This window comes from Tauraco erythrolophus, chromosome 1 (genome assembly GCF_009769465.1).
Source record: "Tauraco erythrolophus isolate bTauEry1 chromosome 1, bTauEry1.pri, whole genome shotgun sequence".
Taxonomy (NCBI): Eukaryota; Metazoa; Chordata; class Aves; order Musophagiformes; family Musophagidae; genus Tauraco; species Tauraco erythrolophus.
The window spans coordinates 62642686-62667332 of record NC_141465.1 but is presented as its reverse complement, the minus strand read 5'-3'; the positions used below and the strand labels follow the sequence as shown (position 1 = coordinate 62667332).

Below are 24647 nucleotides of genomic sequence, written 5' to 3'. Positions count from 1 at the left end.
GTTAAAATCTGTGAGTAGAAAAGAACTGGTGGTACTGAACCTTGGTGTGCTTCAGATCTCAGGTGCACTCCTCTTTCTAGATTATGTAAAACAGGTGGAAAATGCCATTCTGTCATGTAGCATTTTATGTCCACTCTGTACTCCCTGTAACTTAGTATATCTAACATTGTCAGCAAAAGACCGTGGAGAAGCCATGTCTGTGGTCACTGACTGCAGCTTATTGCCAGGATGCCCCTGTGAATACCAGGAAGCTTTTCTGCTTCTTAAACTTAAGAAGATGCAGGTACCATTTGATAAGTGAACTTCTCCTCTTTCCTTGGCTTCCCATTCCCTCCCTCACAATCATACACCGTGCTGACCAAAATCCAGCAGAAGGAGAATATGTACTGGCATCCTTTATGTTTAAAAATCGCACCACAGCAAAAAGGGTTTAAAATTGTACAGTTGTTTTTGTGGTTTGTTTGTTGTTGTTTTGGGGGTTTTTTAATTATAACTTTTGTGATTTTTTTCTTTAAAATTAATTTAATTTAATAGTTATGTTGTATTTCCATGGCTTTCATATGTTTTCCCTACTATCAATCAGCCATGAGGGCTAGCAACTTGCTGCCTTTCTAAATGAGAGTGGCAATATGATACGAATCCAAAAACTTGTGCTTCTAAACAAAATTACAAGAATAATAAAGAAAAATATGAAAAGAGGTACAGTAGTGTTATGAGAGAAGGTAACATTTTTCAGGAACATCAGCCCAGTGCATTCCCAGATTATCTATTTATGAAGTCCAGCCATTTAGAAAGAGCTGCTTTAGTCATCTTTAGAAAGATGCCGTCTAACACATCCTCTCTTTAGCCTACCAAAAGTAGCATCATATCACAGCTGTATACATCTCGTCTGTTGAGTCATGGGCTGTCAGAGGTAACTGACACTTGACATCATTTTCTACGTTAATTCTAGCATAAAAATGAAAAATGGTGCTGTAGTAGTGACAGAGCCCACTCTCAGGAAGTGGCTCACCTGAATTCGATGCTCTGGGTTTACAGTCCCACAGAGATCTTTGAGCAGAAGATCATGTTTTCTAACATGACGATGGTGATGGTGCCTTGGACAAGCCCTCTGCCTTAGAGCCCTGAGCCATTCAAAGTATATGAGCTTGACCTTGTTTCCATAGAGGCTGCCCGCTTTCGGTGTTCACTGTAAAAGGCAGTCGGCAAATTTTGTGAGGATAAAGAGGTTTTTAGCAAGATAAAGTCCCATTCACAATGCTGCTGAAAAAGATATCCTCTTATTTGGCCTTATACTGGAAATTGTGTGAATACAAGGAGTCTGCCCCAGGGACCTAAGAGCATACAGCAGCATAGATAAAAATAATTGTACTTAAAACATAATATTTGCTGTTCAATGAATAAATAAAGAGCAATGCGATGCAGAGCAGGCGTTAAGATTTCATGTGACAGTACTGTGAAAAGTAGAAAATCTGTGATTACATGGGTAACAAATGAGAGAGAAATACATAGCAAAGACAAACAGTATTTAAGTTCAAAACTTTATCTTAAGAACCTCAGGATGTGACCAACACAGTAGCAGAGAAATCTTACCTAAGGTCAGAGGCTACTTTGCAAAAAAGGGTCCCGAGCCATCAGCATGAGCAGAGTTTCGGTGCCAGAGGAACACTGGTTTATTATCACTGACATCATGCTGTTTTTATAAAAGAATGTTATACTAAATTATTTTCATCTATTTGAGAGAATATATCTCTTTCTAAGACAGATTATCTTCTTCTATAGAAGGCAAATGAATATATTTACTCGATTTGTTGCCATCGAGCTGTGCACTCCGACCTTTTCCCAGCTTGTTTCTTCTGGCTTTCTTCCCCTCCAGCATTTCTTTGGTCACTATTTCCTTTTGAAAGAATTAAAGCCACACCTTACATGTGATGTCTCTATTTTCTAACTGTTATTTCCAAAGGTATCACATAGATTATTACCTTACATTATGTCAACTGTTACCTTTTACTATTTAAAATGTTAAACCCCAATAAAAGAATTAAGTGATAGTCTGATCTGAGATATCACAGTAAGATATCAGGTTTGTACATGAAGAATTAATGCCTAGCCTTGTTGTAATCTTTGGGAAGATGTCTATTATTTCCATGTTTCACCCAAATAAATGAGTTTTATACTTAAGACTCACCTTAACCATTTCCTAACATCTAAGTCCATGATATGATGGTCGCTCAAAGAGTTGTGGTCAAAAGTTCAATGTCCACATGGAGGCCAGTGATGAGTGGTGTTCCTCAGGGGTCGGTACTGGGACCAGTGCTATTTAACATCTTTGTTGGAGAAATAGACAGTGGGATCGAGTGCACCCTCAGCAAGTTTGCTGACGACACCAAGCTGTGTGGTGTTGTGGACATGCTGGAGGGAAGGGATGCCATCCAGAGGGACCTCGACAGGCTGGAGAGGTGGGCCTGTGAGAACCTCATGAAGTTCAACCAGGCGAAGGGCAAGGTCCTGCATGTGGGTCAGGGCAATCCCATGCACAAGTACAGGCTGGGCGGAGAATGGATTGAGAGCAGCACGGAGGAAAAGGACTTGGGAGTGCTGGTGGATGAGAAGCTCAACATGAGCCAGCAGTGTGCGCTGGCAGCCCAGAAAGCCAACCGTATCCTGGGCTGTATCAAAAGGAGTGTGGCCAGCAGGTCGAGGGAGGTGATTCTGCTCCTCTACTCAGCTCTCGTAAGACCCCACCTGGAATACTGTGTTCAGCTCTGGAGTACCCAACACAAGAAGGACATGGAGCTACTGGAACGAGTCCAGAGGAGGGCCACGAAGATGATCAGAGGGCTGGAGCACCTCTGCTGTGAAGACAGGCTGAGAGAGTTGGGGCTGTTGAGCCTGGAGAAGAGAAGGCTCCAGGGTGATCTTATACCAACTTTCCAGTACTTAAAGGGGGCCTACAGGAAAGCTGGAGAGGGACTTTTTACAAGGGTGTGTAGTGATAGGACAAGGGGCAATGGATTTAAACTGAAAGAGGGCAGATTTCGATTAGATATAAGAAAGAAATTCTTTACATTGAGGGTGGTGAGGTACTGGAACAGGTTGCCCAGAGAAGCTGTGGATGCCCCATCCCTGGAGGTGTTCAAGGCCAGGCTGGATGAGGCTTTGGGCAACCTGGTGTCGTGGAGGATTTCTCTACCCGTGGCAGGGTGGTTGGAACTAGATGATCTTCGAGGTCCCTTCCAACCCTAACCATTCTATGATTCTATGATATTTGTGTTTATTGATTTTTAAGATGATGAGGCCCACTTGATCATTTCCTGTGCTTTACAAACTAATAACCATCGCTTGGTTTTGAACCTAGTAATTAGTATCTGGCCAAAACAGCGTTTCCTACATGCCACGTCTCAAGCTCGAAAGAGGGCGAGGGGAATAAATGGATTTGTGGTGAGAAAATTCTTAATTTGAGGTAATGAAGAGAAGGCTAGTGGAAGAAAATCTTGCTTTCCTAGCCTCCGCACATGCTGGGCAGAGTCTGGGGAAGAGAAAAATGTGGGGAACAGGACAGGCTTAGAGGGTATTGTCCTCCCAGACCATCTCTCAATCTCCAAGTGACTCACATGTTCTACATACATGGAAAGCATGTCGGCCACATGGTGCAAGTCTTTCAGAGACCCTCTGTGTGCCCCCTCTGGCTTCAGCTTCCAATATATCAGTTCCCTTCCTCCTCATTTCAGCTGCAGCACGCTGCCTCCCAGACCTGAAAACCAAACCCTGTCTCTGCTCCCAAAGAATTCAAGTCACCCTCCTGAATTAGGCTTGCTGCAAGTAATGAAGCAGTGAGATGCTTTTCTTGAATGTCCTTATTGGAATTCATATGAAAGCATGGTGCTCAAATAAAAACTTGCCAATCTGAAATCATTGAGGAAACAAGACAAAAATCCTTCCAGAAACATGTCCAGGCTGATCTGAGATGCAAAGCAAGGAGAGCACTGGACAGGAATCGGATTTTTGCCTGGCCTCTGCCACTGATTCACTGCAATGCTTTCTGCAAGTTATTTATTGTGCATCAATGTGCTTATTGATGGAGGAAAAACAGTATTTATTTCCTTTCACAGAGTTGTCCTGAGTCTTACTAACCAACGCTCGTGCAAATCTTTGGATGAAAGGACTTATAGGAGTTCTAAGCTCTTAATATATATTACTTCTTGTAATTTAAAACAAATGTCATCACACTACATAGGAATTAACATTCCAAAGCCTGTACGGTGCGTACCTTTTCATACTCATATATATAAAAGTCATCAAGTGACCTGCCTCAGAGGAAGGTCGACTGAAGACAGGTGAGTCTGAATTCACTCATAGAGTATTTATTTAGAGGCAGAAGCCTTGATTTTGCTTTGATTTAGCATTCTGTCAGTATTGTGATTGATATGCTCTTTCTACTTAAGGCCTGTGGTGATTTTTGTGATGAGAGGTAAAAAAAAAAGCTCATAACTTCAAACTTTATAGTATGGCAATTTTCTGAATGCGGAAACAGCTACAGCCTGTAGCTTTTGATGGGGCCCGGTATGGAGTTGCCATTGAATGAATAGGTATTGGGTCAAGCTATATTGATCCAGGCTTGTAAATACTCACTCTTGGAACTCAAACTGAGCTACTGCGTGTACCGAGCTCCAGCCGTGGGTGTTTGCTGGACTGAATAAGCTCACTCAGGACAAGGCAGTCTTTCCAATGACACCAGTGGACTATTTGCGTTTGTGCATCCACACAGTCTGGTTTGCAGTAGAAATACAGACTAAAGAAAAGGTCACACATTAGTAAAATCAATAAGGCATTTTCAAGCATTAATAGCATTGCTTGATGATTGCCTGCAAGACTCGTGGTGTCTTTTGCATTTGAAACCCTCTTGGGGAAAAGGAAACATTTGTAAGCTGTAAAAAATGCTCGGTTTGAATGCACTCACCAGCAAGGCAAGTACAGTCAGTGTTTTTTTCCAGTTGATGGCTACTATCTGATGACATTCGGGGATTTATTAATAAGCATAACAGATACATTTATTACTAAAGGGATTACCTGCCCTTATCACACACAGGAATTAATGTAGAAGTGTTACTTCACCAGCAAAATCTTTGCCTTGCATGCTCTTAGCAAAGAGGGTCATGTTGTTTGATTTTTGAAAAATCATTTTTTCAAAAACCAAGCAAAAATCCCACTGCCTTTTGAACAGAGAGACAAAAGATGCATGCACTCTGTAGCACGTTAGACCTCAAACACCTATATAATTAAAGCAAAGGTACTGTACCTTCTCATCATAAAGACTTTCTACGAGTGTTCAGGAGGGGCCATGTGAGCAAGCGATGTGAAGTGACTGGGGCTGAAAAAATCCCTCCTGGCCCAGGCTGCCGATGGGGACCTCACTGCTCCCGGGTTCCCCAGGCTCGGCGCTTCCCTCTCAATGTGATGGTGTAGTGGCACACGAGACGGAGGAGACATTCAGCCGCAAGAGAAGCCTGTAACCGCCAAACAAGGAGGAAATAAGGAGCAGAAGGGGCTCCCATCACTTGCTTCTCCTCCCAGCATTGCTCTCTGAAGCTGACGGCTGCGTCCTGTGCTGAGGGAGAGAGGGGAGTGTGCTGAAGAGACAGTGCCTCTGCTCCCCAGCCTGTCTTCAGCTAATGCCGTCCCTGTCCAGTACGTCGGGGTGGGAGCTTCTGGCACGCTAACTTTGCTAGAGAGCTGCTGAGAATCAGCACCGATTTCTTCATGTTTTGCAAACGGCTGTGTTTGCAGGTCTGCTGGGGCAGCTGAGGAGAGCCATCACCATGATCCCCGCACTGCTCTTGCTGAGCCTCATGGCCTTCGTCGGTGAGCCGGGATTTGGGTTTGGTGTGCTGCCGAAAGCACCCCGGAGGAGGTGTGCGGTCAAGCCTGGGGTCCCCTTTCTGTTCGGAGCTGTGAAACCCTGTGTGGCTGGAGGTCCTTGGTTGCCCTGTGAGGCTGCTGGCTGCCCACCTGCGTCCTTCAAACCAGCACATCTGGAGCACGAGACTGACACCAAAAGGGAGTCACAGACATACCTCTTGTAGAATTTCCTAACTAACCTTATCCGGTCTCTGCCTACTTAGAAATGGTGTCATAAATGACGGAGGCTGTTTGATGGAGGTTCTTTGTTCCTCAGTTACTGAGGAAGCAGGGTAATTGGCCCAGGGTGAGGCGAGCACTCTCCTGAATTAATTCCTCTCTGAGTTATGGAGGGATAGAGGAGACGTTCCTGGCCAGGGTACTTGGGCACCACAAGATGCCATCTGAGGGGTCATGGACATCAGAGGGCACTGAATGGGAAAAACCCTCTGAAATAAATGCAAATGCTGTGGTTCCCCTCTCCCAAACCAGCTTTTAGGCTCAACAGGGAATATGCCTATTCATCTAAATTGTCACTAACTTCATTTGCTTCAATCTATTCAATTAGAAAAGAACAAATTTCTGTTCTCTAGCTTTCTTTGGTAGCATTACTGACAGAGAACAGTGGCAGTGATACAAGCATGGCCAACACAAGGTGATGTGGATTATGGATCTGGAGGAATCTCTCATGCTTAACTTGTGCTCACTTGCAGCACACTGTATGATATTGCTCTGAGATCTTACATGTTCAAACACCTCTGTTTAATTTTTCAGCTCCATCCATGAGTTACAGTTGCTATGGTGATATACGTGCTCTTCAAGCCCCCCCGATCACCTGTACAGCTGTAAGAGCCTCAGATTGTGGTAGGTATCATTCATTGCTTGATTCGTCAACCTGTTTGTATCTGACAGAGAGATGCTTCACCTTCCATTAAACATGGTGCAATTATTCAATTAGCCAAAAAGGAGGAAGCAACACCTCCCTTCCTCAAATAGCAGGTGCTGTGAAACCTCTAGACATGGTGGGAAGTGGGAAGACAAAATTCACGTCTCATAGTCAGGATTCTCAGCCTCTAAGCAAAGGGAAATGGCACAACACCTTTTCAATCAAAATAGCTTTTTCATCTGCCAGAACTGTAGCATCGGCATCCTCACAAAACCCTGGGGCCTCTCAGCTTGAAGGAGAAGATGCGTAGAGCCAGGTTCCGAGTATGGCATGTTGGCTGGGATGGCCAGTGGTGACCTGTCAGAGACACATTTTGCAGGGGGAAGGTCCTAGGTGTGTAGCCATCCTACCTCTGAGTGATTCATTTTTGGTAACTCCTTCCCATTTCTCTCTGTCTTGCCTTGTGCTAATGCCCCGTGTCACTGTACAGCTGACTACCTCAGGTTCATAGTGCCCAGACCTTCAGAGACTTTGCCACGTACCTCAGATGTAGATGGCTCTGGGGCAGACACCTGACTGCAGGTCTCCACACGTGGATCTAAACCCACTTTCTTGTTTTCAAGCTGTTCCAAAATTGCTTCGAAAAAAACCTCACCTTTCTATACACAGACTAACAGTGTAGCTGTTACTGCAGTTTGGCCAGTCAGTAGTAATACATCACTCGCTTTATTCAAATGCAATTTGAAGTTTCACTTTTCTGACTCCAGAGCCGCATTTCCAATGGTGCGGCAGCAGAAGAGGACTGCAAACACACAGTCCCACCTCCTGAGAAGCTGCTCTTCTCCCCTCATCGCCCTCGGGTGCTGGCACGGCAGCTCCCTGGCCACAGTCAGAGCCGATGGGGCTGTGCTTGTTCCTCAAGTGCCACTGCCTGACTCAGTGCAGCCGTGTTTTCTTTAGAACTGGAGTTACTCCTTTGATACACCCGCTCAAGGGGAAAGAGAGGGTTTTGCATGGGAGGGTGTGTAAGTCTGCCTTTTCCTACGCCGCAGGACTTGCCACTATACGGAGAACTGCTGAGGCAGACATTGTACGCCTGAGGAAATACGAGATCCCGATTAAGAGAGTAGCCAGAAACCTGTGCTTGGACCCGGCGCTCATTGCTGCCATCATCTCGCAGGAGAGCCGCGTCGGCCTGCTTCTGGACAACGGCTGGGACCAGGAACGGCACAAGTATGGCTTGATGCAGGTACGTCAGGATGATAAGTACGATTAACGAGCAGTAATGTAGTGCATATCCTAGAGCCTTACCTTAGCAAATGACTGTTCCGTGTTCAAAACAGCACTTAAATGCATTCCCTCTACATCAAAGACTGTGCTTAAGTGTTGTCCGGAATAAGGTCACCTCAATGACTCACAGCCTGGGAGTACAAAGAAGAGGGGGAAGTTATAGCGGTGGTTGTGTTCAGAGGAAAAGTGATTTTCTTGCTTGACTTTTCTAGATTGGCGGGCAGCAATACCGCCCTTTCGGAGTGTGGGATAGTGAAGAACACATAAATCAGTGCTCAACTATCCTGGTTCGTGCACTTAATGAAGTACGGGCAAGACATCCTACCTGGACCTGGGACCGGCAGCTGAGAGGTACGTGATGGGCTATATACTAGAAAGGGACATGCTGATTGATGGGAGTGCTGTGCATTTATTGGTCCCACTTTTAAGGAAAAAAGAGCATCAGCCTGGCAGATTTCACAGCATGTCTTACAAAAAAAAAACAAAAAAAACCCCAAAACAAAAAACAACAACAGAGTTTTCTAGCCTAAAAGAAGCAATCCCTAAACAGCAGACAAGCAAGAGGTCTGAATATAGATGCAGCCTCCCAGCTCAAAGCACTGTCCACAGGGCCTCTGTGTTTCTGCCTGCAGAAGAGAGACTGTGGTGGGAGGCCAAGTTCCAAGCTTAGCCTGGGAGCTGCTGCAGTGTCATGGAGACACTCCATGCAGGGCTGGGTGAAGGTGTCAGGCACAGCTTCGGCAGGTTGCCCCTTGACTTCAGTGACAAATGTCCACAGAGGGCCACTACATTGAGTGGCTGGGCCACCGCTGGTGACTGGCCAGATCTAGGACTTCCTTAAATTTCCTGGAAAAGGCATTGTGCTCAGCAAACATGATGAACAGGTCTCAAGTTATCCTCTTATCTGCCCATCCTACAAGTGAAATGACTGTCAGGTGGATAAATAAGGTAGAAACCAACCAAATGAAAGCCACCGGGGAAGGCAGAGATTGATGCATCGCTACACAACAGGCTTATCATGGCAGGCTCTTAAGGAGTGTCAAGGAAGCTCGGGATCCAGGTTTGCTTGTAGTCTGTGTTATCTGCATGCTGGTTTGTTCACCCTATGCTATTTCCTACTCTCCCATCCTTGTTCTGCCACTGCCTTTTTAGATTACCCCATTTTCTGGGACCATTCCCACCTGCACTTGGAGAGGGTCATGGGTTCTTTCACTAAAGAAATAAGGATTTTGCAAAATCAATCACTTTTCAACAATAATGCACAATTAGCAATTTCCCAAGCGTTTGTGCAGGTTTGGTGAGATGCATGGCCTTTTTGGCTAAGAATTTTTGCTTTTAAATCTCTATTTTTTAATTATAAGCCCGTAACAACTCCTTCTTAACTCTTTCCAGGGGGAATCTGCACCTACCGTGCAAAAATGGGCAACTTCCAGGTCTACGAGGAAGACCCATGCGACAGAGACAACTACTACGTCAACAGCGTGATTAGGCGAGCCCAGTACTTTAAGAGGCATGGGTTCTAGTTCATAAACCTGCCCTGCCAGTGAGCCTCTCCTCTACATAGGCTAGCCCAGTAGTGATTGTAGTACCCAGAGCAGTTCCTCGGGTCTCCTGGCAGGACCGATGCTGGTGGCAACGGCAATGGCACTTTGCTCACTCCAGCAAACTCCATCTCCTCACTCGCTGATGGGCAAGCTCAGCATTGCCTTCCACGGAACCTGCAGGGATGAGAAACCATGATCTTGGGGCCTTCGAAAGGCAGGTGGGGACAGAAGAGTGATATTGAAGTGTTGGGTGAGGAAAGTGTCTCCTCTCATTCAGAGCTGAACCCAGGACTTTTCGTACATCTCCCAGGTGTAGGTGTGCAAGCAGCTCTCCATGGGCATCGACTGTGCTCTTCCCATCTCTTCCATCCACCTCTTTCCCTCTTCCTGGCCAACAAGGGGGAGAAGCCCACAAATTGAAATCTTCCTTGCCCTTGATTGTGCTAGCTACTGGGCAATGAAGAGTCTTCTCAATGAGCCTCTGGTCTCTGCATGTTTCTGCACTAGCTGTGTATTCCTGTAGCCACCCTTGTGATGGACAATGCTAAATGCTTCTGTTAGTCTCCAAGCCATGGAGCCCAAGGCCATGATGGGGCTGGTGACCACTTCAGGGTGAAAAGCAGCTTCACACAGGGGAAATCCTCTCTACGGGAAGTACTAGAAGTGCCATAGCAGGCATGCCAAACACCTTTCCATTAGAGACCAGCCCTCTGAGCAGGAGCTGGCCCCACATGTACCTGCCCCAGGAGCTGTATCACAACAATAGTGTTGGTAAAAAAAACCCACAACCTTTCCTGCTTTAGCTTTGGCACCTTTATGCTGGGTTTCCTCCAAGTTTAAAAGCGTTTCAGCATCTGTCCCTCTGCCAGGAATCCCGACTTCTAATTAGAAGTGAATTAGCTCTGTGTTTATAAGCTCTGTTTGAAAATGTTCTTCAATGTAGATGAGTCTGGGTGCAAAATTAGGTTTACTGAGAATAAGAGAGAAAATAAAGATAAATGCTTAGTCTCAATCTTTCCTTTATTTTCATGGGACCCAGTGGGCGTCATCCTGCAACTTGAGTAAATAACACAATTCAGTACTCTTGGAATGGGTCTAAAACTCAATTTGTGAACAGGGAGGGGAAAATGGTGCTGCAGACCAGGGTGGATGAGAAGACCTGGACTGGCGGGCAGGGGGTGAGGCAGCCTGAGCCCAGCCTCCCTCCTCATACCTATGAACGGGGCAATAAGGACGTTCACATTTAGCCTTTTGAATAACCACTTAGGAGGCATCCGGGCACCTTCCTGCCAGCTGTCACCGTTGCCGATGCACAAGTGATGTGCCTGGCGCTCCCTGCAGCGACACTCACACTGGGGTGGTGTGAGAGCTCATTTGGCGACAGTTTTGGGAAGTGGAGCAATTTTAACTCTGTGCTCCTTGTCTTGCCAGTCACTCATCTGCTTACCATCGTGGCAAGGACTGTGCGAGATTAACGCATTTGCAAGCAAACTCATTTTATCGTCTCTGGAGACCAGAGGGAGCTCTAGGACATCTCTAATGTTCTGATATTTTTTTAAGATTACAGAAAACAGTTCAGTGTTGAACAACCAAAGGTATTAAACTATATATAATTTAGTCTTTAGTGAATTCTGCACTATATGAAGATAATTTCAGTTAAATCGTTACTTTGTAATACAAGCCTGTGAAACATATCATATGATTTGATCTCCTCTACTTGAAATAGCTTATATCAAATTTGTAGGTTGAAGTCTTTGCTGCATTACGTTACATAAACCTCAGTGTTATACAAACCTCTTATGTAAAACCTATGAATGCGTTTTTGGTAGACCAGTATAAATTTCAAACAGGACAGAGAATCTCATTGCTGACTACATGTATGAAGTTGTTTTTTAAAAAGAGTTCGGAAGGCGAATCAGAGTGGAGCTTTCTTTGACTCCTTTCATGTCACCCTTAATTGCCGCTCCCAGGCTCCTTGTCACCAGTGTTTGGTGTTGTCTTCCCTGAAGACCTCTGAGCTCCTCAGGAGTCCAATTTCTCCATGTGTTACCTATGAAGCTGCTGCTTCATATTATGGTAGCAACACCCAAGGGCCTGCAGACCTGCCTGCTGGTTTGTGCAGCATTGCTATGAAGGATTATTTATTTTTTAAGTCTGTTTGAAAGTCCTGATTACAGGAATTCCGTATGTTGTTGCAAATATTATTTTAGGGTATCAGAACTTTCTAGAGAATAAATAAAATCTCTGCAGAAAATGAATTTAAATATAATTGCTTGATAAATTGGCAGGAAGGAGTACATAATTAAGGAAAGTTTAACACTGGCACACTGCCTTAAGATTTGAGCAAAAGCTTTCCTGACAAACAATGAGTTCAGATTGCTTTTACTCTCCGCTCTTTTCATGGTAACCTATGTCCACCAGGTTAGTGGAAGTTTATCTGGCTGGTGTACACAGGGCAGCTGCAGTGGCACTCTTGGCCGCCCTTTCGACCCATGGCTTATTAAAAAATCCAGGCAGTTTGCAAAGCAAATAATCTAAAATCAAGTAACTGTAGAAGTACAGGTGTATTGGGTCTGCATGGGGTGGAGCTAATTTTCCCCAGAGCAGCCCTCATAGTGCTGTGCTCTGTATTGGTGGCTAGAAAGGTGCGGACAACACACCAGTGTTTTGGCTGCTGCTGAGCAGTGCTCGCACAGCACCAAGGCTGTCTCTACAACATTCCCCCCCTCACCAGTAGACTAGGGGTAGGCAAGATCTTGGCGGGGGACAGATGACCCAAACTGACCAGAGGGATATTCCACACTATATGATGTCTGCTCAGCAATGAAAGCTAAGAGAAAGGAGGTGGAGAGAGGGCATTCGTTATTATAACATTTATCTTCCAGAGCAACCACTACACATGCCGAAGCCGTACTTCCCGGTAATTGGCTGGACATCCACTGTCAATAGGAAGTAGAGAATAAATTTTTTGTCTTTCTTTGCTTCTGCGCGAGGTCTTTGCTTTTGCTTTATTAAACTGCCTTTATATTGACCCACGAGGTTTTTCCCATCTTATTTTCTCTCCTCCCTGTCCTGCTGAGGAGCAGAGTGATAGAGCAACTTGATGGGCACCTGGTGTCCAGCCAAGGTCAACCCACCACAACAGATAAAGAGAGAAAAGTTGAACCAGAGAGGAAAGAAAAGTCCAGGGAATCACAGACCAGGACATCTGGCTGCAACATCGAGGAAGATGCTAAAGGATGGAATGATTGCATTGCATGCACCTGGAGGACAACGAAGCAGCAAGAAACAATCATGAGGGCTCTGGCAGCCTGGCTTGGCAAGGAAAAACCACCTCCAATCAACCAAAGCCCTTATCTCACTGGGTAAATGGCTAAGAGAGAAGCTGTGGTTGTGCCATATCATGAGCTCGATAAGGCTTTCGGCAGCAATCTGAAGTGCCCACACATGTGAAGAGCCTTAAGATAAGTACAAAAAGCACTGGTTTTGAGCAGCTTGTGGTCAAACTGGTGAGACATTTCAAGTGGAACTGCACAAGTCTGTTCTACACCAGTTTCTTTCAAACTTGTGGTCAGAAAATGAATGGTGGACAAGAACTATCAAACCGTGGGCTATGCTGAGAGGGAACATGAGCACTTCCACTGACAGTTAAAAACCATGAAAACCAGTTAGGAACCAAAGTACTGAAATACAGGAAACACAGGTGCAAAACACTCGAGGAGCTCAAGCAGGGGTGTGAGCAAGGGTGGAGCAGGCAGGTGATCATCTCGTTGAAAGGGCTGGGGGGGTCCAGTGGGAACTGAACAAGTCGATGCCAGGGGAGGAGGGGAGAAGAAAAAAAAGAAGAGGGAAAATCCCATTGGAGGATTTATCTTTATCATAGCACCATGTATGACGCACCTCGGGTAATTCTCCTCTCAGCTGTCAGCATCAGAGAGGCTCAGCTACAGTGTTTGAGTCTGTCACACCAACAAGAACAGGCTCAGGGGGGTCGCAACTCAAATGGAAAGTACAACCTATAGGAAATAAGGAATTAGATTTCCTTTTTTTTCCAGGAAAAAGAAGAACACAGTTATGATTTTCTGATATGCAAAAGAAACGAAGGGCAATGACCCATGTCTCTCCCTTTCCCATGAGGGTAAAGCAAGTAGCATTGAGTTTGGCAGCAGATTTGTGTTGGATACTTCAAAAAACTTTCAGGGTAATGAAGCAATGCAACATTCACTGGGCATTTTAAAGAACAAACAAGACCAATGTGTGAAAGTAGTTGTATGTGATGCTGCTATAGAGCGGGGAAATGCAACAGGTGTTGTTTAAGGACCTTTTTCTAAACTGGAAAGACATGGTTTTGATGGATGGACCACTCGGTGGATAAGGAATTGGCTGGATGGTCGCACTCAAAGAGTTGTGGTCAACGGTTCAATGTCCACGTGGAGGCCAGTGACGAGTGGTGTTCCTCAGAGGTCAGTACTGGGACCAGTGCTATTTAACATCTTTGTTGGAGACATGGATAGTGGGATCGAGTGCACCCTCAGCAAGTTTGCTGACGACACCAAGCTGTGTGGTGTTGTGGACATGCTGGAGGGAAGGGATGCCATCCAGAGGGACCTTGATAGGATGGAGAGATGGGCCTGTGAGAACCTCATGAAGTTCAACAAGGCCAAGTGCAAGGTCCTGCATGTGGGTCAGGGCAATCCCATGCACAAGTACAGGCTGGGCGGAGAATGGATTGAGAGCAGCCCTGAGGAAAAGGACTTGGGAGTGCTGGTGGGTGAGAAGCTCAACATGAGCTGGCAATGTGCGCTGGCAGCCCAGAAAGCCAACTGTATCCTGGGCTGCATCAAAAGAAGCGTGGCCAGCAGGTTGAGGGAGGTGATTCTGCCCCTCTACTCTGCTCTTATGAGACCCCACCTGGAATACTGTGTTCAGCTCTGGAGTCCCCAACACAAGAAGGACATGGAGCTGCTGGAAAAAGTCCAGAGGTGGGCCACGAAGATGATCAGAGGGCTGGAGCACCTCTGCTATGAAGACAGGCTGAGAGAGTTGGGGCTTTTCAGCCTGGAGAAGAGAAGGCTCCAGGGTGATCCTATAGCAACTTTCCAGTACCTAAAGGGAGCCTAAGGAAAGCTGGAGAGGGACTTTTTACAAGGGTGTGTAGTGATAGGACAAGGGGAAATGGCTTTAAATTGAAAGAGGGGAGATTTCAATTAGATCTAAGGAAGACATTTTTACTCAGCAGGTAGTGAGGCAGTGGAACAGGTTGCCCAGAGAAGTTGTAGATGCCCCATCCCTGGAGGTGTTCAAGGCCAGGTTGGATGAGGCTTTGGGCAACCTGGTGTCGTGGAGGATTTCTCTGCCCATGGCAGGAGGGTTGGAACTAGATGATCTTTAAGGTCCCTTCCAACCCTAACCATTCTATGATTCTATGATTCTTTCCAGGCTAACATTGCTGCATCAGAATTAGCAGTTGGCAAACCAGAAAGATGACAAATTACAGACAGGGAAGGAAAATCTTCTCTGTTAGGGTCCTATGCTTTGATTTTACAACTGATGTTGGTATTGAGAAATGTATTTAAATGTGCTTCTTACAATAAACAGAAAATGTGAGGTGGCAAGCTTTCTCTTTCATCGGCTTGTTAAGCTGCAGGTGGGATGGGCCGATCCCTCCATGGCTCGGGCAGGTATTTGTCTAAAGTCTGGGGCTGCAATGCCTGGCTTTCATAGACATCAGCCAAGACAGCAACTAAACAACCTGTTTCAGCAGTAACTGAAGCAGGAAACCACTACCAGAACCAAGTCCCCATGGGCTGGAGTCGTAGGCCACGTGGGTGAACTGCTTGCTCTGATGGCTGACTCTGAATGCTGGAGTTGGATCGGTTTGAGCTGCAGGTCCATGTCTCTCTCCAAGAGATGCAGAAAACAAGGGGAACTAGCACCACAGCAATGCAGTGCTACTCAGTTCACTCACAAGAACTGAGTTTGTTCTGTTTCATTACTTGTTGGAAAAGTGGGCTAGGATTTCCTAGCCAGCAACCTGTTTCCAGAACGGCGCTTCTCTGGTGATTGCCTTGGGCACTCTCAGGACCACATCTCAAAATACTAGGCTTGTCTTATGGGGTTTTCTTCCTGATAAAAATAATCTCATACTTTATCCAGGCCAGAAAGGGCAACATTGGCCTCTCTTTAAACTGGAGGTGTCAGATAAATATGAGAAATGCTATGTGGGTGATATTGATGGTCAGTCACCCCTGAAGTCTGTCTCCAGCAGCAGGAGGAGGAGATGCTGCCTGGGGAGGACACGAGCTTCGCTGCTTTCTGCAGTTCATTTGCCTCCTATACCACCAGCATTCCCAGCTGTTTAACAGGGGTGGCAGGAGACATGTCCACCCTTCGTATGGCACTGTTGTCTATGAATCCATCCAGTGGCTTTGGGAATGTGCTGGGGCTTTGGCCTCTGCAGCCTCCTGGGTGGAAAAGGCATGACCATAGGTTTCTTGATCATGCTGGTTTGAATCTTTATAAAATCCTTCTTGAAGAGCCAGCTATACTTCACCCACTGGCCTTTATCCACATACTCGCTGACAACATCTCAGAAGACCATCAGGAACCAAGGCAGGACTGCCCCTTATGGGAGCTGTGCTGACCATCTCCCAGCTGACCAGGTTTACCCATCACCTCAGTGATCTTATCTTTAACATACACTCTCCCATACTGCCCAAGACGGGCATCAGCCTGTGGTCCCAAGGACTCCTCTGGAGCTGGTGCTGCAGTCGGGGGTGACTCTGGCCACCCACCAGCATGCTGGCACTGCTGCCAACCAGCAGCAGAGCACTTGCCCAGGCTGCCTGCTCTGTTGTGGGACAGCTCAGTGACCTCAGCCATCCCAGCTGGCGCGGATTCACTGACAGGAAGGTTTTCTGTTTGTTCCAGTACTTTCTTACTATTTAAACTGAATTAATCTGGCTCCTATCAACTGTCCCAGGGTGGGAACCTTCCCACTGCCTCCACAGTAAACACTGACACAAAGGCTACAAAGGACTATTAAGGCTTTGTCACCCAAGTGCCCTTTTCAGACCTTTTTCGACAAGCAGCCCCAACCTTCCCCTAGCTGCTTTTGATGTTTTTGAAGACCTTTTGCTAACAGTTTGAGCATCCCTTGCAAGGCAGTATCCAAACCCTTTTTCAGTCCTTTTCCTTGTTTACATGTGACCTCCTGTGGTTTATGTGAATATACCACCGATTCTCATAGGGACAAGTTTTCCATTTCCCACATAGCAGCCTTTTCCCTACGGCAGTCATCTTAACTTTTCCTTTGAGAGGGCAACATTTTGTTTTCTTCTTGAGTTGTGGAATCCTTTTAGTGTGGGCTTCTAACATGGTATTTTTGAACAGCCTCCAGGTTGCTTGCAGGCTTCTTCAGTTTGGGTCTGCTCCTTTTTGCTGGAGACTGTTGTTTCTAATGATTGCCTCAGTTTATTTAGTTGCCCTCCTTGAAATCAAATACTCCCATATTGGATGCACATGGCCTGCTTTTTCCCATTTCGGTGTTAAAAGGGATCACATTGTGGGATTGCAACCCCTCAAATAAAGCCCTTGTACCGCTCTCTAACATTTGTTTCTATGGGTTCCTGGACCAACTCTTCCTGGAAGCAGGGATTTATTTCAATGAAAAATTCTGCTTCTGCATCTCATCCTGACGAGGCATCGATCCAGCCCATACGCAGGCTCCTACTCGTATCACCATCCTGTATTTACTGCTTCCCTGGTCTCTCTGACCACTCTCATTGTCCTCACAAAGGATCAATAGTACAGTCCTACTACCGCATTTTTATCAGTAGTGACTGCAATTTTCACCCACAGGTTTTTAAGGTGCTTCTCTTTTCCTGTAATATTTTTATGCTGTTACATTTTTATCCTTCACATACAGCATCACTCTTCCACCTCTACATTCTACTCTGTCGTTCCTATAAAGCTGGCCAGTGCTGTATCTCATTGGTTTTCTAGCCTCCACCAGGTCTCTGAGATGCCTGCTATCTCTGGGTTGTCCTTTGGCACCAGACATTTGGCTTCTGCTGACTTGCTTCTGAAGCCTCTAGCAACCATGGAGAAGCACTTTTAAGTTTGCTCTGGCTTCATTGCTTAATATTGCATGTGCCAAAACCTTAGCACTGTATTCTATTTTGTCTTTCTCATTTATTGTGATCAGGCTGTTTATTTCCCTCCTGTTTTTTCAGAGGTAAACTGAACATCAGCTGTGTCCACCTTGTAGATCACATCAGTTCAAATCAGATAGTCCTCTGCATCTGTCAGCTTTCCCCTGCTTCTAGTGGAAATGCTCCTTTATTTCCAGTGCCTGATCCTGGCCGTGTTACAGCTGACGTACAGCTTACCCCTTCTCAGCTGCTCCTCGGGAGCAGCCTCGGGACAAGGGACCTGCCTGCAGGGCAGGAGCTGCCAGCACCCAGAGTATCCCACCTCCCTGCCATGGGCTGGGTAATCTCTCACAGCTTAAACCAGCTTTAATTGCTTTGGGAAGCTCCTATCAGCCTAGTTTCTCCCCTGAAGGTATAACTAGGATCACTCATTTGTTACCCTGCCCTTATTAAGGTAATTAGTGACAGAGGAGAAATGTTCAAGAGCATGAAAAAACCCACACAGTGAGGATGCAGCTGACCTCAGACTCTCTTGTGCCTTCACCCCAGGAGCTGCCCTGCTGCAGCCCTCCACCTTCCAGAAACACTTCATTTCCAAGAACTGGGGGTCCTGGTGGACAAGTTGACCAGAAGTGGGTAATGCACCCTTGCAACAAAGGTGGCCAATGGCCTCCTGGGTTGCATTAGGAAAAGCATCACCAGCAGGGCCAGGGAGGTGATATCTCCCATCTACTCGGCACTTGTACTGAATTTTTGGCTCCCTGTTTTAAACTGGACACTGATATGCGGTAGGCCAGCACAGGTCACCAAGCTGGAGTACAGGTTATACAAGCAGAGGCTGAGGGAACTAGATCTGCTCAGCCTAGAGGGAGACATTTCCAGATGCCTCTGTGGAGCTTACAGAGAAGATGATTGAGTAATACTTGTCTCGGAATTGCACAGCAAGAGGGTCAGAGGCAACAGTCACATGTTGCAATAAGGCAAATTTGAACTTGATAAAAGAAAAGGAGTTTTTCACAAAAAATGGCAAGTGGTTAAGCACTGTACCAGGGTACACAGAGAAGCTGTGGAATCTACATCCTCACAGGTGTTCAAAACTTGACAGTGCAAGGCTCTGAGAAACTCAATCTAGCTTCAAAGTCAGTATTGCTTTGAGCAAGGGGTTGGACTAGAGATCTCCTGAGGTCCTCTCCAGCCTCAACCACTCTGTGCTTCTACGGCTCTGTGAAGATGTAGCCAGAGAGGATAGTGGAAAATGTAGATGTAATCTTCTTGACACACACGGTGAGAGATGATGAAGGAGCCACTTGCACAGATGCTGCACAGCTTGCCGCACAGAGGAGCTCCCCATGTTGGCTCTGTGAGCACCAACACGGTTTAGGTGTCAGTCGTTCAAGGGCTGGGCAAGGGAGAGTCAGTAAAACAGGGATGTCAACACCCCAGGTATAATAAGCCTGTACTGAATCAGCTCACCTAGCATATTGAATGGCATTTTGGCATCTGTAGCCCTTCTCCCGGCAAAGCTGGGCTTTGCTCTTAGAGGTGAAGAAGCAACACTTTAAGGAGGTTGTTTTGGGCCACCTCATTCCTCTGACTGCAGACTGCTGTAGAGAATAAACTGCAGGGGCAGAAGAAAGTAGAAGGGCTGGGAAAGCTGACACTGAGGTCCCACCACAGAAGCACGAGCCCTATGGGAGAGGTGAAATTGTGGGGCACGAGGAGGTCCTTGGAGAAGACAGAGAGAGGGAACAGAGAGAGGTTCGATTAATCTGGTGACCACAGCAACCAGTTAATAACCGACTCAGTGTTATTTGCTTTACTCCAACTAAAAGGGGGGGGGGGATGACACAGAAATCCTCTCTCCATTATTCATTATCAGCTTCTCCTTCCCTGAAATTTCCAAGAGATAGTGTTAAAATATCAATTTTCTCAAGCAAATATGCCAGGTCCACGAGGCACTCCTCCTCCCAGGTATTAAATAACGAAGGTCAACCTGAGGGAGCAGCATGCTGCTCCTTTCATCACAGCCAGCTTCATGCAGCAGCTCCTTCTTGTGAAGACACTGTCAGAGGTGGGACAAGACCCCGTGCATACACACCATCGAAGGAAATGTGGGCTTGCCAGATGGAAAATGCAGTTTCAGTGATTGGAAACACCTGGCTCATGGCAGTCCTTCTACTCGCAAGCAGACGTATGCCAGAAACCTCTCCCTCTCACAGCAGAAAAAAATGTAGAGGCAAAGGGTTGTCCGAATCATTTCAGAGTTGCGTTGGGCTCATTAAAAGCTATTACAAAAAAAAAACAAAAAAGCTGAAATGACAAGGTGTTGTTATTTTTTTCGCTGACAAGTGATGTCGGCAGAGCACGCTGTCACGGGAGCATCCCCCAAGCAGAGGGAGATGGGCCACCACCAGCGTGGACATGGCCAGTCTCTCAGGAGAGTGTTAGCCCAGGCAGTAGGGCTGCAAGCCCCTCCATGCCACATACCTGAGGGACAGTTCCAGCCCTCTCTTCTTGAGCAGTAGGGACACAGCCCAGGATGCCAAGATGGGACCAGGGCAAACACCCACAGAACAGCTGGATGCTGGGTGTTTAGCTTGGCCGTCGCCATGGTTCCCTCCAGGAACAGGGTGTGAAATAAATGATGTAGGTGGAGAGAGGCCCAGAATAAAACAGGGTGGGTTTTTTCCCTTTTGAAATCTGGGAACCGCCACTCCCAAGAACATATTTGCCACCGTGCCAATGTCTATAGCGCAACAAGTTCTGTTTACCTGAGAAAAAAATGCTGTTAAGTCTCTCAAAGCCACATTGATCACAGTGTTGAATTACCACCGAGTGGAAGATATCTTTCCCTATATATACAACTCCCCAAAACCTCAGCCCTGTGCCAGAAGCTGAGCTGAGGACAAGTAGGTAAGGTACAGCTCAGGGTGGGAGATCTTCCCATTCCCTTCAGCAATACCATCTTCTCGGTGGGCCAGGGGCTGCAGCTTTTTGCTGCATGAGATTTCTGCTTGAATAAGGATACTGAGGTTTATCTTGTAGTTCTGGATTTAGCCCACCTCAATTTAGATGGCCCTCGTCCATACGTGAGCCTGTCTCCCCAGGCTCCTAGAGTACCACTCACCCTAAAGTAGATATTCACAATGATTTAGACAGCTTGTATCTTCAAAATGCCAGTTTCTGAGTATAAAGAAAGTCTTGGGAGATTCAGGCAAAGCTATCCAGGTGTGGCGAAGGCAGTTTGTATATAGAATATGGGCAGGTAATGAGGGCATTCATGGTGGGAGTGCAGCAGCATAGGGCATGAACATTACTAATTTTATTTTTTCTGAATTAAATATTTGGGGTTTGGGATTTGGAGGAAGTTACCAAGACATCGTAGAAGGTGTGGGTTTGGAACGCCAGCAGAACTGAGAGGCCACCAGTCTCTTATGAACAGCTGCAGCCTGGTTTTTGCCATGGGGGTGTCTTGTAAAAAGAGATGCGACTCCATTTGTGCACCACTTTGCCTACCCAACCAAGAGAAACACCCCATCAGCTCAGAAAGTTTCTTTGCGGTTTTTCGACAAGCAGTGAGATATACTCGTGTCTTCATGCGTGCCAGTGCTGACTGATTGATTTTCAGGTTGCTCTACGTGCCCAAAAAGAACCACTCCATGTACCCGATGCTTGTGCTGCTGGGCCTCGCAGCCCTCCTGGGTAAGTCTGGCGTCCCTCGCCCCCTCGCCCCAAGCAGCCGAGGACATGGTCCCCAGAGCCGGGAAGCAGGAGACATCGATGCACCTCCTCAGCCCTCTCCCCAGAATCTTGGTTGCCATTAAACTCTATCAGGGGAGAGAGTGCTCGGGTCCCCTGGCGAGTCTTGCAGAAGGAGGGGGGTGGGCGCAGGGTATCAGGTGCGGGACGCGGGGCAGGACCTCACATCCTCTCCATCTCAAGGAGCAACAGAGGCAGCCTCGCGCGGCTCCCAGGCCTGTCCTCTCCGGGGTCCAGCTTCCCCTTGGGTGTTACTTGCAGTCACAAAAGGTTTTTACTGCTCGAGCCCTTCCTTGCTGCCTCTGCAGGTGCCTCCCAGGGACGCACGGATTGCTACGGCAGTGTAAATGGAATTACAACCTCTGGGGCTTCGTGCACAACTGCAAAGTCAGAGAGTTTATCCTACTGCGGTAAGTATCCCTCTTCTGCCAGACGGCTCCACTTCTCTGTGGCACAATAATCCCAAATCCTTCACGTTTCCAAAGTGCTGAAGATACGTTAGCTGCTGAGCCTGCATACTATACCTGTAGACAATCACCTACTTCCTCCCAGAGCTGAGGCAAACAAAATTTTGATGTAATTCTGTCTGTCTTAGAAGGAGAGAGGTGAGAGACAATTCTGAGTTTGAAAAGTTCTTAATCAAGTATCTTTACTTTTGATTTTAATTACAGGAGTTAGTGCTTCAGAAAAGATTGCTGAACAAGACCTGGAAGCTATGGACAAATATAAAACACTCATTAATACAGTTGGTGAAAAATTGTGCATTGAACCAGCCCTGATCGCTGGCATCATCTCGCGGGAATCTCATGCCGGCAAAGAACTGAAGAATGGCTGGGGTGACAACGGAAATAAATTTGGTTTAATGCAGGTATTTGCTGATACTCCACTAAAACCTGATAAACAAATAGCATATAAATAAAAGTAAGCCTCCTAAACATACCATCCATTGCAGCAGGCAAATGACTTCTTTTTGTTGTTTTGATATTTCTAGATTGACAAAAACTCATATAAACCTGAGGGACAATGGGACAGCGAAACCCATCTTACCCAGGGTACAGACATACTTATCTCCATGATAAAGGAAATACAGAAGAAGTTCCCAAGCTGGACAGAGGATCAACAGCTGAAAGGTAAGGTACAGGCCACAGGTTTCATTCAGGAGAGAAGGGTGAGAACATACTGCATGAGTTCCCATGTTGCTCAAAAACCATGTTTCCAGCAGGCTGTCACTTAGCTTTTCACCTCTCTTTTATTTCAGCTGCAAAAGACGAGCTTTGTCAATTCGGTGTCATTTCTGCCTTTCCTTAGTAATGCAGCTGAATTTCCACCAGGGTGCGGCAAATATTTATACACCTGAAATCTACTCTATATAAGAGCTGAGCTTTCCTTATCTGACCATGAGGAGTCTCCCACAGCCATTCAGGTTAACAAATATCTCCACGGTTTACTTGTGGGGCCAGCAGTTCACTCCCTGTCTCTGTTGACAAAGGAGACGAGGTGTTTGATCTCAGGGAAGTGCAAAACTGTGCCTCACAACATGGAAAAGCTGCCTGCTTCAAAGCAGGCTGCACCCTGCAACCTGCTTGGACTGCTGGGTGCCACGGCAGCCTCGATCCACAGCCACCTCAGGTACCTCTGCTTTTCAAGGTGACACATGGAGTAACATATATGTAGCTGTGAGACAAAGATAATGCAAGGTATGAGTGTGGTTTTGCTCTCTTTTAAGAGCAGCAATTTCCAAGGATGAGTGAGAAGTTACAAGGATGTTGGGAAGGACAGGACAGGACAGGACAGGATAGAATAGGATAGGATAGGATAAGACAGGATTCTATTCTATTCTATTCTATTCTTTCTATTCTATTCTATTCTAAACAAGCAATGAAAATGAATGGTTTGTGCTAAGCCAGGCAAATGGTTCAAGCTCATCAAGCTGCAAATATATGTGAACACAAAACCTGAGATATCTTTATCATGTTTTAATGGATTCAGGAATAAGTGTAAGCTGTTTGCAGAGCCCTACTTAAATCAGAGAAGCTCTGATAACTCTGCCTACTCCTCTTCCAAAGTCCTGATAAGTGAAAGCTTTCAAAACCCATAAAAGCAGAACACAACAGGCTGGAATTTTGCCTATTTTTTTAAAATCTGTATGACTTCTTTTGGTGTTTCATTTCAGGTGGGATTGCTGCCTACAACGATGGTGTTAAGAATGTCCAAAGCTATGACAAAATGGACAGTGACTTCTCCGATGACGTGATTGCACGAGCCCAGTATTACAAGAAACACGGATACTAGACTCAAGAATCTCTACTGAGCAATTCCCTTACCATCACCTACATGACACCCCTGAGGGAAACAAGATACTGAGCAGCCATACTCCGTAAACCCATAGAGATGCAAACATACAGGAATGATTTCTATGAATAAGAATGTGCAATTTAAAGCCTTCAATTTTTAAAACAATATTCAGTAAGACACTGGTCATGTAGTTTCTTTACAAGCAATATGGTTTGGATTTTACAAAGGGAGTATTACCAAAATATTAATATTTTTTCTGCTATCTACATATTTCTCTGAGTTATGAGGACTATCTTGTTTTGCTATTGATAATTTGCTGCCTCCCAGATCTCTTAAGAAATCAAAAGGCATAATACTTCCTTGGGTATTAGCTTAATGAATTATATTTTTAAAGCTGCTTGATATTTACATTATGCTGTGGAGTAGCAATTTTTTTCTGAATGCTAATTTTTCATATAAATGCATAGAATAGAGATGGATGTTTTCAGTCATACAGAAATAAGCAAACAGAAATTGAATAAAAGTGTTCTTAGCAAACAAAACAGACTCCAATGTACTCATATCGTCTTGTGTGTTAGCAAAATTTGGATAAGCGCAAGGTTAATTTTAGGCAGATAGAGAAACTGAGAAGGGAACAGGATGAAATACGTGTTTGCGGTTCATAAAATTATTTTCCTTCTCTGCTGCTTGTAGAACAGTGACACTCGGGAAAAGAGCAGTCTTTGGGTTTGGCGTATTTTGGTGCTCCTGTTCCTTCTAGATCTGGAATTGAACTATTTTGGGAGTAGGACAGCAGAGGGGTAGATGCCTGCAGGACTGAGT

The 24647-nt window shown here is 45.9% G+C and overlaps 2 protein-coding genes across 3 annotated transcripts; both read left to right on the top strand.

Annotated features, from left to right (window-relative positions):
* The first annotated feature begins 5783 nt into the window (after positions 1 to 5783).
* On the top strand, positions 5784 to 9597 carry LOC104375892 (lysozyme g). Of its 2 annotated transcripts, none has more exons than XM_086610022.1 (5): positions 5784 to 5862; positions 6673 to 6768; positions 7840 to 8033; positions 8287 to 8425; positions 9467 to 9597. In XM_086610022.1, the coding sequence occupies exons 1-5, from the start codon at positions 5820 to 5822 to the stop codon at positions 9595 to 9597; spliced, it is 603 nt and encodes a 200-aa protein (XP_086466148.1). In that variant the 5' UTR covers positions 5784 to 5819. The 2 variants fall into 2 exon arrangements, with proteins under 2 accessions (XP_086466148.1, XP_009980658.1); XM_009982356.1 differs by having other exon boundaries at positions 5820 to 5862; positions 6673 to 6762; positions 7837 to 8033.
* Positions 9598 to 20661: 11064 nt separating this feature from the next.
* On the top strand, positions 20662 to 23822 carry LOC104376706 (lysozyme g). Its single transcript, XM_009983326.2, has 6 exons — positions 20662 to 20684; positions 21400 to 21473; positions 21839 to 21940; positions 22202 to 22398; positions 22522 to 22660; positions 23704 to 23822. The coding sequence occupies exons 2-6, from the start codon at positions 21431 to 21433 to the stop codon at positions 23820 to 23822; spliced, it is 600 nt and encodes a 199-aa protein (XP_009981628.2). The 5' UTR covers positions 20662 to 20684; positions 21400 to 21430.
* Positions 23823 to 24647: the final 825 nt, after the last annotated feature.